Here is a 15570-nt window from a genome sequence, read left to right as displayed (position 1 = left end):
CATTTTGGAACGGTCGCTTACTGTCATCACTCAGTAAAAGCCATTCGTTTTCCAAGACATTGCGTAATTAAAATTAACGAGTGCACATTTTAGTACCTTATTGTGATATTCTCAAAGATGTTTTCCACTGTAAATAAGGATTCATTGTACAGCATATTAAAAAATATTTTAATGTTACATTCATCAATGGTACTTACAAAAAATCTAGAAAACTTGAATACACTATAGAAATAAAGACTGTGAACGTAGCTTCGCTACCCCCAAATATTGAATAATTGTAAATAGAGCCATTGAATTCAAATGCATAGTCATCATTTTGCGTTCTAGAGCACATGAAAACCACAATCACCGCTATAACATGCTGTACAGCTTTTTCTTTGGATACATATCCTGCAAGAAATACACAATATTTAATTTTGTACCACAAATGCTATACAAATATTCATGTAGTCATTACCAGTAAACATTTAGGTGCCATTTGTGCCCATGACTTACTGTCATGATCGCGTATGGCAAGCCAAATAAACAATAATTGTCTCTCTCCACATTAAACATGATGTCCTGTCATGATCCTGTCACTGGAGCAAGAGAAACATGACATGATGCGGCAGAATCGTGACAACTTACTGCTGCTATAATTCATTTTTTAAAAACGGTCACATATTTGATGGTTTTGTGCATTTGCTTTGTATACAAAAAATGTGAATATTATGGCATTACAAAGATTTCTGATATAGGTTCTCGTAAAGCTATTGCATTTTTTTATATGACACCTGCCATCACATTTATGCATTTGGCAGACGCCAGAAGGTTTGGATAAGAAAAACATCACCCTATCATTGTCTTAAAATGCTGGTTACAGTCCTGGGGCTGCATTCACAAAACATTCTTATGAAGAAAATTTCGCTTAACTGGCATATTTTTTCTGAAATATTTTTGTATTCCCAAAAAAACTTCTTATATTTATTTCTCAAAATTGATTTACAAAGCATATGTTATTTAGAAAATATTTGAAAACTTCTTACAAACCTCCTATAATGTATTTTAAGAACAATCTCCGGCCCCAGATTCCCTGTGCCTAAAGTGTGGAATGTGAATGTGCTATATCTTAAGTACTAACCTTAAACATTAAACCATAAACCTTTCATAAAGAGAAAAATACAAGTAGATACAACAATTCCTGAAAAAATGTATATGCAGTATCATAGTATATAATCATATGACAGGAACAGATTAAATGTTAAAAGAATTTAACTCATATCTGGAGTGCCATCCTCTTTCCTTGGCAAACATGTACATACTCCCGAAGAGATCAGGGAATAAAGTTATTATATTGATGTTCGCTGTGTCTTTTAGGCTACACAGAAAAAACACAAACAAAACAGGCAATCTTTAGAAACTGGTTTCAGAAAAATATTGCTCTGTTGGTCAAGATATTTGACATTGATGGTTATCTTTTTGATACATTTGAAGCACCATACATACAACAACACAAAAGGATTGTGCAAATACTTCATGCTTTGTGTGACTTACTAATGCTCGTGCAGGTTGCGTATAAAACGCAGTAGGCCCAGTGTATTCTCAGGGTAAGGTTTCTTCTTACCATCCAGTTTCTGGACAAGCTCAGTGGGAAACTAAAGAAAATCAATACATTTTTAAGATCAAGATTAAGACTGCTTGTGAACCATAATAAACAGAGATAATAATGTAAAGAATAATTGACGTTGGGCTGTCGAATTATCAGAAAATAGTGCACATCAGAGGTTGAAATCCGGCCACTCCAAGGGCGAGAATGAGTTTTCTGTGGATGCTGCAGTTCTGACAATGGCACACAAATTTAATGGCTGGGTTACCTTTTCCACACTGTGTAGTTACTTACTTTAGATTTCCACTCAGAAAAGGTTTTCCCCTCCATGTTTCTTTCAATGGCACAACGCAGCTCCTCATCAGCATTGCGACAATTCTCTGCCTCTTTCTGATTCCCCAGTCTTTTTAAATACTCCACTTTCCTGAGAGGATTTCAGAAACATTACTACAAATACTTAAGTAGGCATAGCTATGGTAGTTCAACCATAGTTCATTTTCCTAAGGCCTTTTAATGAGATATCAGCTAGATCACGCAGATACCACAAGTAAACACAAGCACATTAGATTGACTGAGGTGTGCATGACTTTAGATGGTCCTGCAGATTGGCAGATCGTAGGTCAGGTCTTTACAGAATACGTGAAAGCGGTTGTCTATCTGACAAAGCATTTATAACCTAGCCATTTTATAAGTATAAGATTCTTAAGCTTAAAGATCCAAGATTCAAGAAGCCTCATCACACACAACAGTGACATCCTTTAGTACCTTTCATCATTCCAGAAGAAGGGGTGTGCAAGTGTCTGCTCCACAGTTGGTCTCTTTCCTGGGTCTTCATTGATCATCCACTCCACAAGATCCTTCGCTACATCATCCTCCAGGTGTTCTAGTTTATATTTTCCCTGCAGAATGTTGACCTCACAAAATGGGTCTACACCAAATGGATGATGCCCTCTGGAGAGAATGTAGTACACTAACATCCCAGCAACCTTAAAACAGTTGACACTGTTACCATAAGATTACATTTTCAATCAGATTGTACTGGTACTTTTCCAAATACAATTTCATTTCAATGGGACAATTTCCCCAGAAATTCTGTCATCATTTATTCACCCTTATATCATTCCAAACCTGTATGACTTTCATCTGCAGCACACGAAACAAGATATTTTAAACAATGTCCACCACTGGGCACAAAACCACTAAACCTTATATTTTCCAGAGGAGAGAGAGAGAAATATACAAGTTTTTACATAAGGGTAAATTAATTATGGAATATTTTTGGGGGCCCGGTTAAGCTAATTTATTATTGACAACTCACCTGAATGTCAGAACTTCTTTTGTACCCCATTTTGCTCTTCACATCTATGATTTCCTTTGCCTTCCAGCATTTAGTTCCAGCGGTGCTTGTTCGTAAAGTGGTTTCACTCGGTTTCAGTCTACGACTTATGCCAAAATCAGCCAGTTTGGCTTTGTCTGTAATGTCTACAAAAACAGTAAAATGGTCACAATGTTTTGAAGGTAATTTACATGCTCAACTCAAATTTACATGCTAACTCAGGTTTAGTTCCTACCAATTAGAACATTCTGGGGTTTGATATCCCGATGAAGCACTTTAGTTGGTTGGCGGTGTAGAACCTGTAAACCGCAGAGCACTTCCCTCACAAGTTCTTTCAAAACAGAAGTCATCTGAGAGCTATCGACTGGTAAGTGATCTTGGATGTATTCCTCAAGTGTGTACTCACAAAGCTGAAGAGTAAGGTATCCAAAGTTGTCATCTTCTGCAAAGTCTATATAGCGCACAATAGAAGGACTATCAAGTTCTGGACGTCGTAAACATTCCACCTCGTTCTTGAGGACCTGGTAATTGGACTTAATCATTCGTTTCACAGCCACCTCTGTGCCGTCATCTCTTAGACTGAGGAAAACTTCTGTTCCATCACTTCCTTGAGCGATCTTAAATTTATCACCGAGTACAAGAGTAAGGTTTTCTATTTTATAGGTTTTGCTGGCATCAATTATAGAAAGTTTTTCAAAACGTTCCTTCCAGCGGCGACTGATTGAATACCAACTTCTTTTTGCTGAAGGATTCTCAACAGGTGGTGTGAAGGGTTGCACACTTGAATTCGTCTCCTCGGTGGACGTCTTTGTGTCCGGAAATGATTGCTTCTCTTCATCTTCCTTCTCTCGTACCTGAGACTCCAACGCTTGCTGATTTTTCTTCTTCTTCTTCTTCTTTCTTCGTGTTGAAGTGGACACCCCGTTTTCTTCACATAATCTATCCACTGCATTTAAACTTGATGGATCTCCAAGTGATGTGTTGAGTTTTTTAAGTTTTTCTTTCATGATTTCATCCATCTTTATTTCAGCAGCATTAAGTATCCTCTCTGGTACTGGAGACAATCCACACTTTGCAATAACTTTTGGAGCAAAGTCATTCACCTGAGCAAACACTCCATAGGTGGAAAGACTAATTTGACTTGAATTAGATGTTGTAAGAGGCATTAGACCGTTGCATATATTTTCATATACAGAATGACTTATATTTAGTTTCTGCTTATAGGTTTTTTGCATCATGACATCAAGTACTGTTGGTATTAACTGATTGACTCTGTCTCCCTGTGCATTTCCAAAAGGCTGGACACTGTTTGTTAGAATTGGCACAAGTTCATTGAATATTTGAGGAGAAATCCTTTCACTGACACACAAAGCAGCATTTAAGCAATTAAATGCAATTTCCAAATAAATATTCCTAGAAATTCTTGGAAAGCGCTTGATGAAGTCCTCAATGTATTTGTCTGCGCTGTTTGTATCTTTTAACCACTTGATGGCACTCTGCTGATATTGCTCTGCCCCTGCACCAATAACACTAAAGTACTCCTCAAACAGAAGTGTATGAGTAAAAGGATGCTCTTTAAGGAAATGTGCCTTATAGATGCTGAAAACCTCTGTCTGGGTTTTTTTAGAGAGAGCACAAGAGAAAGAGAAAAATATCTGTACCATCTTAAAATCTTCATTCTGTGAGGAAAGTCGATGAATCATTTTATCCATATTTTTGTCAAGCGCTGGATTTCCTCCATAGTTCATTGAAGCTCCAGCCTCTAGTAGTGCTTTGACAATGTCACCACGGTTGTGATCAACAGCAAAGTGCAATGGATTGAAAACCTGATCATCACATCCATGTGGATCAGCTTTTGCTGCAAGAAATCTTCTCATAGAACTAACTGGAACTCCAGGTGAACAACCAGCGTAGTGTAGAGGAGCAAATCCATTTGTTGAGAGTTTGTTGGGATCAGCAGATTCTTTAAGAAGATATGAGCAGATTTCTTCATTCCTGCATATAACTGCTGCTGTCAATAGTGTGACGTCATCTTTCCAGACTTCATAAGAGTAAAGCCCATTGATGTCCTTTCCTCTGATTAATTTGCGTAATCTCTCCAACTTGTTGTCTATGATGCATTGTATTAGGGGATCTGTTTTTCTGAGTACTGGAAATTGACCAGCTAACTGGAAAAATGCCATGGTTCTTACAATATTAATCCCAATCTGTTAAGAGATGTAAAATATTCTTTAAGACAGTAGATAAATAAATGAATCTGCAATATGTAGAACTATATTGTTTCCTTGGAAATCTATTAAATCAGGTTACTTGAGTAGCCTACTTGACTCTCCCAACTGCGGTAGATTATTTTGTTATATAAAAGAGTAATAGCAATATACCATACAACACTTACCTGATGTTTGTAGTTGATTCTGCTCTGTTTGCAAGAAATGAAACCGTGTAACCTGTTCCGGGTTCTTTATCTGGCGGACACGTCATAATACCTGTTCTGGCGCTACCTGTTGCCCCACCCTTTAAAGTAAGGGATCATTATAGCGCATTATCAGAGATCATTTCCATGAGATGAAAACAGTTAAAAGTGAAGCCCAGGGTTATATCTATTTTTATAGTAGGCTGCCTTTTTTAAGTTTTCACTTTTGATAGCCGCTTACAGTACAAATACTCCTCAATGGCGTGTTTGACTTTAATAAGTTAACTTACATTTTGTAGTATACAGTGATGTATATGAATATATGATAATTCACCTCATACCATGATATTCTTCAGAGCAACACTACAAAACGAGCACAAAAAAACTGTGAACTACCCACATTACTGAGTGTAGGCGTATTATTATTATGACTGTTTGTTAATCAGAAAGACAAACAAGTCCACACTTATTTTATTGATTTTATTATTTTGATGGCTAAGTTTCCATATTGGTAAATGTAAAAGTTATTCTCCATTGGGGTATAGCGGAAATCCATGCTTTAAAGGGTTTAAGGAAATGTAAATGACATAAGACCAGAAAGCTTGTCATATTCTACAGGCATGTAACTATTTTCATGAAGCCTACTTTGCTTATTCCCCCTAGCAAAATTGTTATTTTTATTTCTTTGTTTTCATTGTTTTATATACTTGATTACACTAACTCTATTTCTCATAATACTTTTATTCAATAAAAAAATCTGCCTCTGAAAAATATTTGTTTTTGCTGTACTTTACCCTAATAATGTCAGGATAAGTGAATGATACAATCTTTTAAGAAACATATGCTATGAACATATATTATGCACCAGCGGATGATTTAAAAACAAGCTTGTAAATAAATAATAATAAAAACCAATGGCTATGGTCAATACAAAAGTGGAACACTATTACTAGTAACTCTCTGGATTTTTTGTAAGACGCCTTATTGGTTTTGACAAAGCAATCAGGCAATGTATGTCCCTGTTTCATATCAGCCTGAAAGAACAGAATATGTCAAAAAATAGTATAATATAATAATATAGTAAACCTAAATACTTAGTATTTTGTAATGCAATACTCTATTGGTCAGACTTTCTTTTTAATTTTGGAGTTAGAAATGACTTGGACGTTTTCGTGACAGGACTGACAGCAAGACTTTTATGCTTTAAATACAGGGGAAATGTGAAAAGCACAATCCTTTAAAACGATTATTTGTTACCAGAAATATAGATTAAAATCCAACATAAAACCTAAAATGTTTAAGAAACATGATAAATTGAGACAATGTTGGGGTCTGTATGTTTGTGGGGGGGGGGGGTGCTTAATCCATAATATTGTCATAAAAGTGAATCTCAATATCTTAATGGTCCTTGAACCAGGTCTCATTTTATAAATGTTTACATTAGTTTTTCTTTTGATTTTAGGGTAACATTTTGCCTGGACGTTTTCGCTTTACCAAACAGTTCATGAATTTAAAGATTTTAGTGCATCAACTAAAAAGGAAGTTTTGATTTATTATACTCTATAAAGACGATAAAGGCGCTTGTTTCAAGTGACTATTTTCTAACCATTACCGAGCTGTCTGAACAAAGCAAGAAACACGGCATAAGTTCATGGTCTTTCATATATGACATTAACATACATGTGCCTGCATGTTGTCATAACTCCGGAAGTTCATTTTGATGTGGTCCCATTGGAGAACCATGCAGGTGTCTAAAAGTTCACTTACACACCTTTCTTTTGATAGAACGTGTTCACAGACAAAGACTTACTAGACACCAAATAAAGGGAAATACAATCTGTGTAAAACACTTTATGTTAAAATAGGAAATAGTTCAAACTATGGCGACTTGTTACATTGTCCTACGCCTTCTTGATGTATTAATTTTTCATTTGATACATGCATATTACTACAGTTGCAGACACACATTAACATTTATGCATTTGGCAGACACATTTATCCAAAGCGACTTACATTGCATTATCCTAAACATTTATACATAGGTATCTGCATCCCCTGGAACCGAACTCACAACCATGCGATGCAAACGCAATGCTCTTACCACTGAGCTGAACTCACATTTGACACACACTTACATGGCGGCTGATTTATTAGAGATCTGTGTTTATATTTCTATAGTCTGTCCACATCTGCGGTGTGACTCTGTGATAAAGCAAAGCACAAAGTAAATAAATTGCATTTTAAACTATATTTGAAGGGGAAATTTGTGCTACACAGCCTATAGGCTTCATTTAATTTCATTACCATATTGTGGCCACGTAAATGTTTTCAGAATATTTATATCTATTTGCCTACATATAGTAAATAATGGATTTATTGTGCCGTGTAGACAGCTTAATAGATCAACAGAGTTTTATTGAGTGACATTAAAAAATCATTCAATGGATTTCAACAAAATCTGGAAACATGAAAATACATTTCAGAAATAAAGACATATGAGCAATAACTGTGACTATAGATCCCACATTCCCAAATATTTGTAAAATAAGGCCTTTGAATCTGACAGCAGAATCGCCTTTTTGCATTCTAAGAGCAAAATCGATACATATAATCAGCGCTATAACATAATCTACACTTTTTTCATAAGTAAACATAAAGGTAGACTAAGTTATACAGACGATTTGATGATGACCACAATTCAGAACAAACATTTGAATGCACATGAGTTACAGAAACATTTGTGTGTCATTTGTCCTCATAATTTACTGCAGCTTTCATTAACATTGTGAAACGTTTTGTCACATTTTATTTCGATAATGCAAAATATTGACATATTGTGGCAGTATACTGTATATTACAATAAAAACAATTGTGCTAAGCCTGTCCGTCTCTGAACATCCTTAAATGCTGGTTACATCCCTGATTATTTGGGCCAAAAATGGGAAAAACTAGAGTTTAAGTCAAAATCTCAGACTAAAAATGTTAGATCTGTCTAAACTAACAACGACTTGTACTGACACAACTTCAAATACATCAGTACCATTGTTTGGTCTCAAAATGTACACAAGTAATGTGGTTTTGTAAAAAACGACTTAATTAAAATAAGGCCTAGTCCTGTTTTAATCTAATCCCTGTCCGGGAAACCGGCCCTTGATGTTCAGCATTAAATGGTGAAAGAGCATTTCCAGATTTTTTTAATAAACATTAAAAGGCACCACTTTTTACGAGTGACCATATTCTACTATATATCACCGTAAAACAGATAAACAATAAACGTTCATGCTAAATTCAGAAAGAAAAGTCAAATCTGTGAAACCGAGTTCAAAAATCTCTTGAGACTCGGTCTAGTGTGCCATCCTCTCTTATTGGCAAACCTGTACAAACTCCCAAAGAGATCAGGGAATAAAGCCATCAGGTTGATGTTTGCTGCTTCATCTGGGCTACAGAGAGAACAAACAGACCAACAAAACAAGTTGTGACACACAACATCACTAAATTATTGTGTAAATAACTTAATACTGTGCATGACTTACTAATGCTCGTGCAGGTTGCGTACAAAACGCAGCAGGCCCAGTATATTCTCAGGAAAAGGTTTCTTTTTACCCTCTAATTTCTGGACAAGCTCAGGAGAGAACTAAAGAAAATGATATTTTACTGATGTCAAGTAAAGGTTGTTTCTTTAATGAAGATTATCAGGAATAATGACCAGGCGTAACCAGACATCTAAAGCGATCACTCTTCATACATGACATGGACTGTGTGGTTACTTACTTTAGTTCTCCATTCAGAAAAGCTTTTTCCTATCGTGAATTCTTCAATGGCCTGAAGCAGCTCCTCGTCAGCATTAAGATACTTCTCTGCCTCTTTCTGGATCCCCATTTTTTTAACATACTCCACTTTCCTGGGAGGATTTCAGAAACATTACCACAAACACCATACTTACGATGACTATGATTACTAAGAAAGAAAATTATACATTTGTGTTTACTGTATTTACTACGAATACCCTGGTTTAACTATTGAAGAAAAAACATAGTTATACTTTGGCTGTTTATAAGATATCTGCTGTAAAACACAAGTTAAGACAGGCACATTGGCTTGATTGAGATTTCTCATCTACGTGCCAAATGTTGGTGATGCATGTTCTGAGATATGTAGGTGTGATGTATATTAAACTATACCTTTCATCATTCCAGAAGAAGGGGTGCGCAAGTGTTTGATCAACAGTTGGTCTCTTTCCTGGATCTTCATTGATCATCCACTCCACAAGATCCTTCGCTACATCATCCTCCAGGTGTTCCAGTTTATATTTTCCCAGCAGAATGTTGACCTCACAAAATGGACCTTTGCCGAATGGATGATGGCCTCTGGAGAGAATGTAGTACACTAACATCCCAGCAACCTTAAAACAGTTGACACTGTTACCACTAGAAAGGGTATTTTGAAGAACTAGGAAACCATTGAACATTTGCCAAATTGTTGACAATTCTCAAAATATCTTCTTTTGTGGTAAACACAAGAAGAGTAATATACACATTAGATTTGATAAATGATGACATTTTTGGTGAACTATCCCTTTAAGTGAATTCATTTTTGACTCACCTGAATGTCAGAACTTCTTTTGTAGCCACTGTTGCTTTCTTCATCGATTGCTTCTTTTGGCTTCCAGAATTTAGTTCCAGCGATGCTTGTTCGTAAAGTGGTTTCACTCTGTTTCAGTCTACGACTTATGCCAAAATCTGCCAGTTTAGCTTTGCCTCTTATGTCTGTGAACACCGTAAAATGGTCACAATTATAAAAAAATATTTTATATTTAAATGTACATGCTGGAGTCAGCTCATACCAATGAGAACATTCTGGGGTTTGATATCCCGATGAAGCACTTTAGTTTGTTGGCTGTGTAGAACCTGTAAACCGCAGAGCACTTCCCTCACAAGTTCTTTTAAAACACAAGTCCTCTGAGAGCCTTCGACCGGTAAGTGATCTTGGATGTATTCCTCAAGTGTGTACTCACAAAGCTGAAGAATAAGGTATCCAAAGTTGTCATCTTCTGCAAAGTCTATATAGCGCACAATAGAAGGACTATCAAGTTCTGGAAGTCGCAAAAATGTCTCCTCATTCTTGAGGTCCTGGTAGTTGGACTTAATCATTCGTTTCACAGCCACCTCTGTGCCGTCATCTCTCAGACCGAGGAAAACTTGTGTTCCATCACTTCCTTTAGCGATCTTAAATTCATCAGCGAGAACAAGAGTGTAACTTCGTATTCGAGAGGTTTTGCTGGCATCAATTTTAGACAGTTTTTCAAATCGTTCATTCCAGCGACGACTGATCGGATGCCACCGTCTTTCTGCTGGAGGATTCTCAACATGTGGTGTGAAGGGCTGCACACTTGACTTTGTCTCCTCGGTGGAGACTCGTATCTCTTCATCTTCCTTCTCCCCTAGTTGTGATTCCATCTCTTGATGATTTTTCTTTTTCTTCTTCTTCTGTTTTTTTGTTGAAGAAGAAACTCCGCTTTCCTCACATATTCTATTCACTGAACAAAAACTTGGTGGATGTTCAAGTGATGTGTTCAGTATTTTAAGTTTTTCTTTCATGATTTCATCCATCTTTATTTCAGCAGCATTAAGTATCCTCTCTGGTACTGGAGACAATCCACATTTTGCAACAACTTCTGGAGCAAAGTCATTCACCTGAGCAAACACTCCATAGGTCGAAAGACTAATTTGACTTGAATTAGATTTTGTAAGAGGCATTAGACCGTTGCATATATTTTCATATACAGAATGACTTATATTTAGTTTCTGCTTATAGGTTTTTTGCATCATGACATCAAGTACTGTTGGTATCAACTGATTGACTCTGTCTCCCTGTGCATTTCCAAAAGGCTGGACACTGTTTATAAGAATTGGCACAAGTTCATTGAATATTTGAGGAGAAATCATTTCACTGACACACAAAGCAGCACTTAAGCAATTAAATGCAATTGACAAATAATTATTCCTAGAAATTCTTGGAAAGCGCTTGATGAAGTCCTCAATGTGTTTGTCTGCGCTGTTTGTATCTTTTAACCACTTGATGGCACTCTGCTGATATTGCTCTGCCCCTGCACCAATAACACTAAAGTACTCCTCAAACAGAAGTGTATGAGTAAAAGGATGCTCTTTAAGGAAATGTGCCTTATAGATGCTGAAAACCTCTGTCTGGGTTTTTTTAGAGAGAGCACAAGAGAAAGAGAAAAATATCTGTACCATCTTAAAATCATCATTCTGTGAGGAAAGTCGATGAATCATGTCATCCATTTTTTTGTCAAGCGCTGGATTTCCTCCATAGTTCCTAAAAGCTGAAGCTCCAGCCTCTAGTAGTGCTTTGACAATGTCACCACGGTTGTGATCAACAGCAAACTGCAATGGAGTATACCTTTGCAAATCACATCCATCTGGGTCAGCTTTTGCCGCAAGTAATCTTTTCACGATACTGAGTGGAACTCCAGCTGTACAGCCAGAGTAGTGTAGAGGAGCACATCTGTTTGTTGAGTGTTTGTTGGGATCAGCAGATTCTTTAATAAGATAAGAGCAGATTTCTTCATTCCTGCATATAACTGCTGCTGTCAACAGTGTGACATCATCTTTCCAGACTTCAGAAGAGTAAAGCTCATTGATGTCCTTTCCTTTGATTAATTTTTTTAATCTCTGTAATTTGTTGTCTATGATGCATTGTATTAGGGGATCTGTTTTTCTGGCAACTACTGGAAAAGTAAATTGAACTGGAAAAGGTAACTGGATCTGAAATGCCATGGTTCTTCAAATATGAATTACAGTCTGTTAAGAGAAGCATAATAATGTGCATTAGACATTGAAGGCAGTAGGCCACTTCACAGACAGCATCAGTGCGAGAGGTTGAACTTGATTCTATTCATTTAGTGATCTTTGATCGATGGATGTCAAATTTCAAATTTTAGTAAACACGTCAAATATAATAACACATCAAAAAAAAATATATAAAAAATGAGGTTGTAAAATGTAGTAAGAATAGTTTTTCTTGGAAATATAATAAATCTGGTTACTGGTGTACTTGACACTCTCGAGTACAGTAGATGATTTAGGAAAAGAGTAGAAATTATTATTAAGTAGACATGTTCAAACATGTATTAAACCAACACTACAGTACTCGCCTTTTGTGTTTGGCTTTACAATAAGAATTCTGCTCTATACGGAAAATGAAATTTACATGTAACCTGGCAGACACGTTACGCCCTCTCTATACCTGTTACCCCACCCTTAAAGCCGAATTAAACATTCTCAGAGATAGCCTTACTCGAATGAGATAGAAACTCACCTCATATCATGATATTCTATATACGTATATGTCAATATATATGCGTTATATCACTTGAAATCGCTCATTGCCGAGATGAATAATCTCGCACGTTGTGACATCAGGTCCGTCATCACCGCATGAACTGAGGGGAGCAGTAACGTCACAGTAAACTTTTACACTCATCATCATCATCATCACTTTTATTACAGACTTGACGTCCAATTCAAAAATGACAAACAAACAAATAACATAAAACACATAAATACATAAAAACCTAAACAGCAGAAAACCACATAAGAAATCAAGGTATTACGTACAATGATTAAGTCCCTACATTGTTTAAAACTCAAAGCGGAAGCTACAAAACGAGCAGAGAAGAGCAAATCTTTGAAATACTGACCTTGTGTGAATTAATGTTGCGGCTATTTCTATATGGGCGTTTTAAACTTGAACCGATCGCCTTTATGACTTCAAAAGTACCGCGAGAGCGTTTCGAAACAATACGCTGCAGCTGCTCTCGCGGTACTTTGATGACACGCAGTCTGCGCAGCCCTGAACCCTGTATTCAGATTTAAACTAATACTCTTCTTCCGTACCCGTCATCTGCCCACCAGTGTTGCCAACTTAGCCGCTTTGTCGCTATATTTAGCGAGTATTCAGACCCCTCTAGCGACACATTTTCAAAAAAGCGACTAGCGACAAATCTAACGACTTTTTCTGATGTTATTGGAGACTTTTGGAGACTCTCTGACGTGAAGCACATATCGTTCTTAATCTTCACAACGAGCAGCGGGTGCTACCGTGAGCCGCACGCCCGCACCAAAGCACTCACAGGCGGCTCAGTCCTCGCGTAGCAGCCTCTCCCCCGGCTGCAGTCAGAGCAGGAGATGTTCACCCCTCCGCGTCCAGACTGCAAATGATCGCGCGCATGTGCAGAAAGCCGCCGCTGGCTGAATTCAGCATGAGATATAAAATGTTCTTTGTCTAAAGTAATTTAATCACTTCACAAAAACAAATTTCCCTTTTTATTGACTCACACAACCTCAGTCACTTTACTCTCGTCCACTGTGTGTGTGCCTCTCTGTGACATAAGCTAAATTAGCTTGCTAGCTCATCATGTCTCAGTCTAAATTTTGTCAATCTAGATTGTGTAACAGGTCCGTTGCCAGCCAGTTGAAAGGGGAGGTTCTTTTTTTCAAGAAGTTCAATTCAATTTTATTTATATAGCGCCTTTCACAATTTGCATTGTTCCAAAGCAGCTTTACAGGGGAAAAACGAAAAACCGAAGAAAGGGTAAAACACACTACATGGTGTTTTATATAATAAATCCAATTATTCTAGTAAATAATATCTAATGTCAGCATCTCCTGGTGGTTTATTAAGCATATTTTGCATTAAGTGAATGCTTGGCTGAAAAGATGTGTCTTTAATCTAGATTTAAATTTGGCGAGTGTGTCTGATCCTCGAATAATATCAGGAAGGTTATTCCAGAGTTTAGGTGCTACATATGAGAAAGCTCAACCCCCTTTGGTGGATTTAGTTATTCTAGATGTTATCAAAAGTCCTGCGTTTTGAGATCTTAGAGAGCGTGATGGGTTGTAGTGTGATAGAAGCTCTGTTAGGTAGGTAGGGGCTAAACCCTTTAAGGCTTTATAAGTGAATAAAAGAACTTTAAAGTCAATACGATACTTAATGGGTAGCCAGTGAAGGGTTGATAACATTGGGGTTATGTGATGGTATTTTCTGGTCCTGGTTAGAACTCTGACAGCTGCTTTCTGAACTAACTGTAGTTTGATTATTGATGATGCAGGAGAACCACTAGCGCATTACAGTAGTCAAGTCTTGAGGTCATAACTGCATGAATAAGCTTCTCCGTGTCAGCAACACACAGAATATTTCGTAGCTTGGCAACATTTCTTAGGTGGAAAAAGGCTGTTTTTGTGACATTTGAGATGTGATTTCGAAATGACAGGTTGCTGTCTAATATAACACCTAGATCTTTTACTGTATTTGTTGGAGTAACAGTACATCCTTCAACTTGCAGTTTTTAATCAGAAATATTTGTTTTGCGTGTCTTTGGTCCGATAAGTAATATTTCTGTTTTATTAGAGTTTAAAAGAAGGAAATTATAGGTCATCCAATGTTTTATATCTTCAATGCACTCTGCCAATTTGGATAGCTGGGAGGAATCATCTGGTCTTGATGAGATATATAACTGAGTATCATCTGCATAGCAATGGAAGCTAATTCCATGTTTTTTAATAATGTTTCCAAGGGGAAGCATGTATATGGAGAACAGCACGGGTCCCAGAACGGATCCCTGAGGTAATCCATAATTTACTTGCGTTAAATTGGATGATTCCCCATTTAGATGGACAAATTGATGTCTGTCTGACAAGTAAGATCTAAACCATTGTAGTGCCTGTCCCTCAATACCGGTATAATTGTGTAAGCGATCTAGAAGTATGTTAGAAGTGGACCTTTTTGCAGTTTTTCTCCTCCTTTTGTATTTAATTATGAGGTTCAAATGCTTCATTTTGGTGACCTTTTATGCACTAATTTCTGCTGGATTAGCTTTTCTGCTGGTATCTTAACCAGCACCCGTTTTGATGCACCTAAAATATTTATTGCATTGTTGTCAAATTGCTTCCTCATGTAACACTTTTGTCAGTCCATACACAGTTCATAAGTTTAAAGACCACACTAACAACAGAATAGATGAATTTTACTGACTGTTTGCATTTAGACCTGGCTTGTTTCATTGCCATGTGTTTGCCCTGCCCTGCGCTGCCCTACCCTACCCTGGCCTACCCTAATTGGTTTGTTTGACGTTGTGTCGTGTTTGCATTTAGTTTATTTTTGCCCCCTCGTAGGAAGTGTTTTGTTTTGGTTTCATGCTTTTTTATAGTGTTTCTA

At 37.0% G+C, this 15570-nt stretch overlaps 2 protein-coding genes across 2 annotated transcripts; both read right to left on the bottom strand.

Moving 5' to 3' along the window:
- Positions 1-148: 148 nt before the first annotated feature.
- Positions 149-5382, bottom strand: LOC306899676 (uncharacterized protein). Its single transcript, XM_079466096.1, has 7 exons — positions 5317-5382; positions 3157-5128; positions 2904-3067; positions 2351-2571; positions 1880-2009; positions 1534-1634; positions 149-1357 (listed from the first exon to the last, which is right to left on the bottom strand). Exons 2-7 carry the CDS (start codon positions 5102-5104, stop codon positions 1234-1236), a joined length of 2688 nt encoding a protein of 895 aa, XP_079322222.1. The 5' UTR covers positions 5105-5128; positions 5317-5382; the 3' UTR covers positions 149-1233.
- A 2340-nt stretch (positions 5383-7722) lies between these two features.
- On the bottom strand, positions 7723-13576 carry LOC306900326 (uncharacterized protein). Its single transcript, XM_079467161.1, has 8 exons — positions 13055-13576; positions 12673-12796; positions 10178-12155; positions 9937-10100; positions 9516-9736; positions 9106-9235; positions 8868-8968; positions 7723-8774 (listed from the first exon to the last, which is right to left on the bottom strand). Exons 3-8 carry the CDS (start codon positions 12129-12131, stop codon positions 8636-8638), a joined length of 2709 nt encoding a protein of 902 aa, XP_079323287.1. The 5' UTR covers positions 12132-12155; positions 12673-12796; positions 13055-13576; the 3' UTR covers positions 7723-8635.
- Positions 13577-15570: the final 1994 nt, after the last annotated feature.

Source organism: Barbatula barbatula, assembly GCF_947034865.1.
Source record: "Barbatula barbatula genome assembly, chromosome: 1".
NCBI classification, from domain to species: domain Eukaryota; kingdom Metazoa; phylum Chordata; class Actinopteri; order Cypriniformes; family Nemacheilidae; genus Barbatula; species Barbatula barbatula.
Note: the sequence above shows the minus strand (reverse complement) of the source record. Positions and strands in the feature narration are given on the sequence as shown.

Coding starts and splice junctions, on each gene's coding strand:
- LOC306899676 (XM_079466096.1), bottom strand. CDS start 5,104: ATGGCATTTTTCCAGTTAGCTGGTCAATTTCCAGTACTCAGAAAAACA. Junction 2,010..2,350: donor TTCTTCTGGAATGATGAAAG/GTACTAAAGGAT, acceptor AAATCCTCTCAG/GAAAGTGGAGTATTTAAAAA. Junction 1,358..1,533: donor CGCAACCTGCACGAGCATTA/GTAAGTCACACA, acceptor TTTTCTGTGTAG/CCTAAAAGACACAGCGAACA.
- LOC306900326 (XM_079467161.1), bottom strand. CDS start 12,131: ATGGCATTTCAGATCCAGTTACCTTTTCCAGTTCAATTTACTTTTCCA. Junction 9,236..9,515: donor TTCTTCTGGAATGATGAAAG/GTATAGTTTAAT, acceptor AAATCCTCCCAG/GAAAGTGGAGTATGTTAAAA. Junction 8,969..9,105: donor TTTCTGAATGGAGAACTAAA/GTAAGTAACCAC, acceptor CATTTTCTTTAG/TTCTCTCCTGAGCTTGTCCA.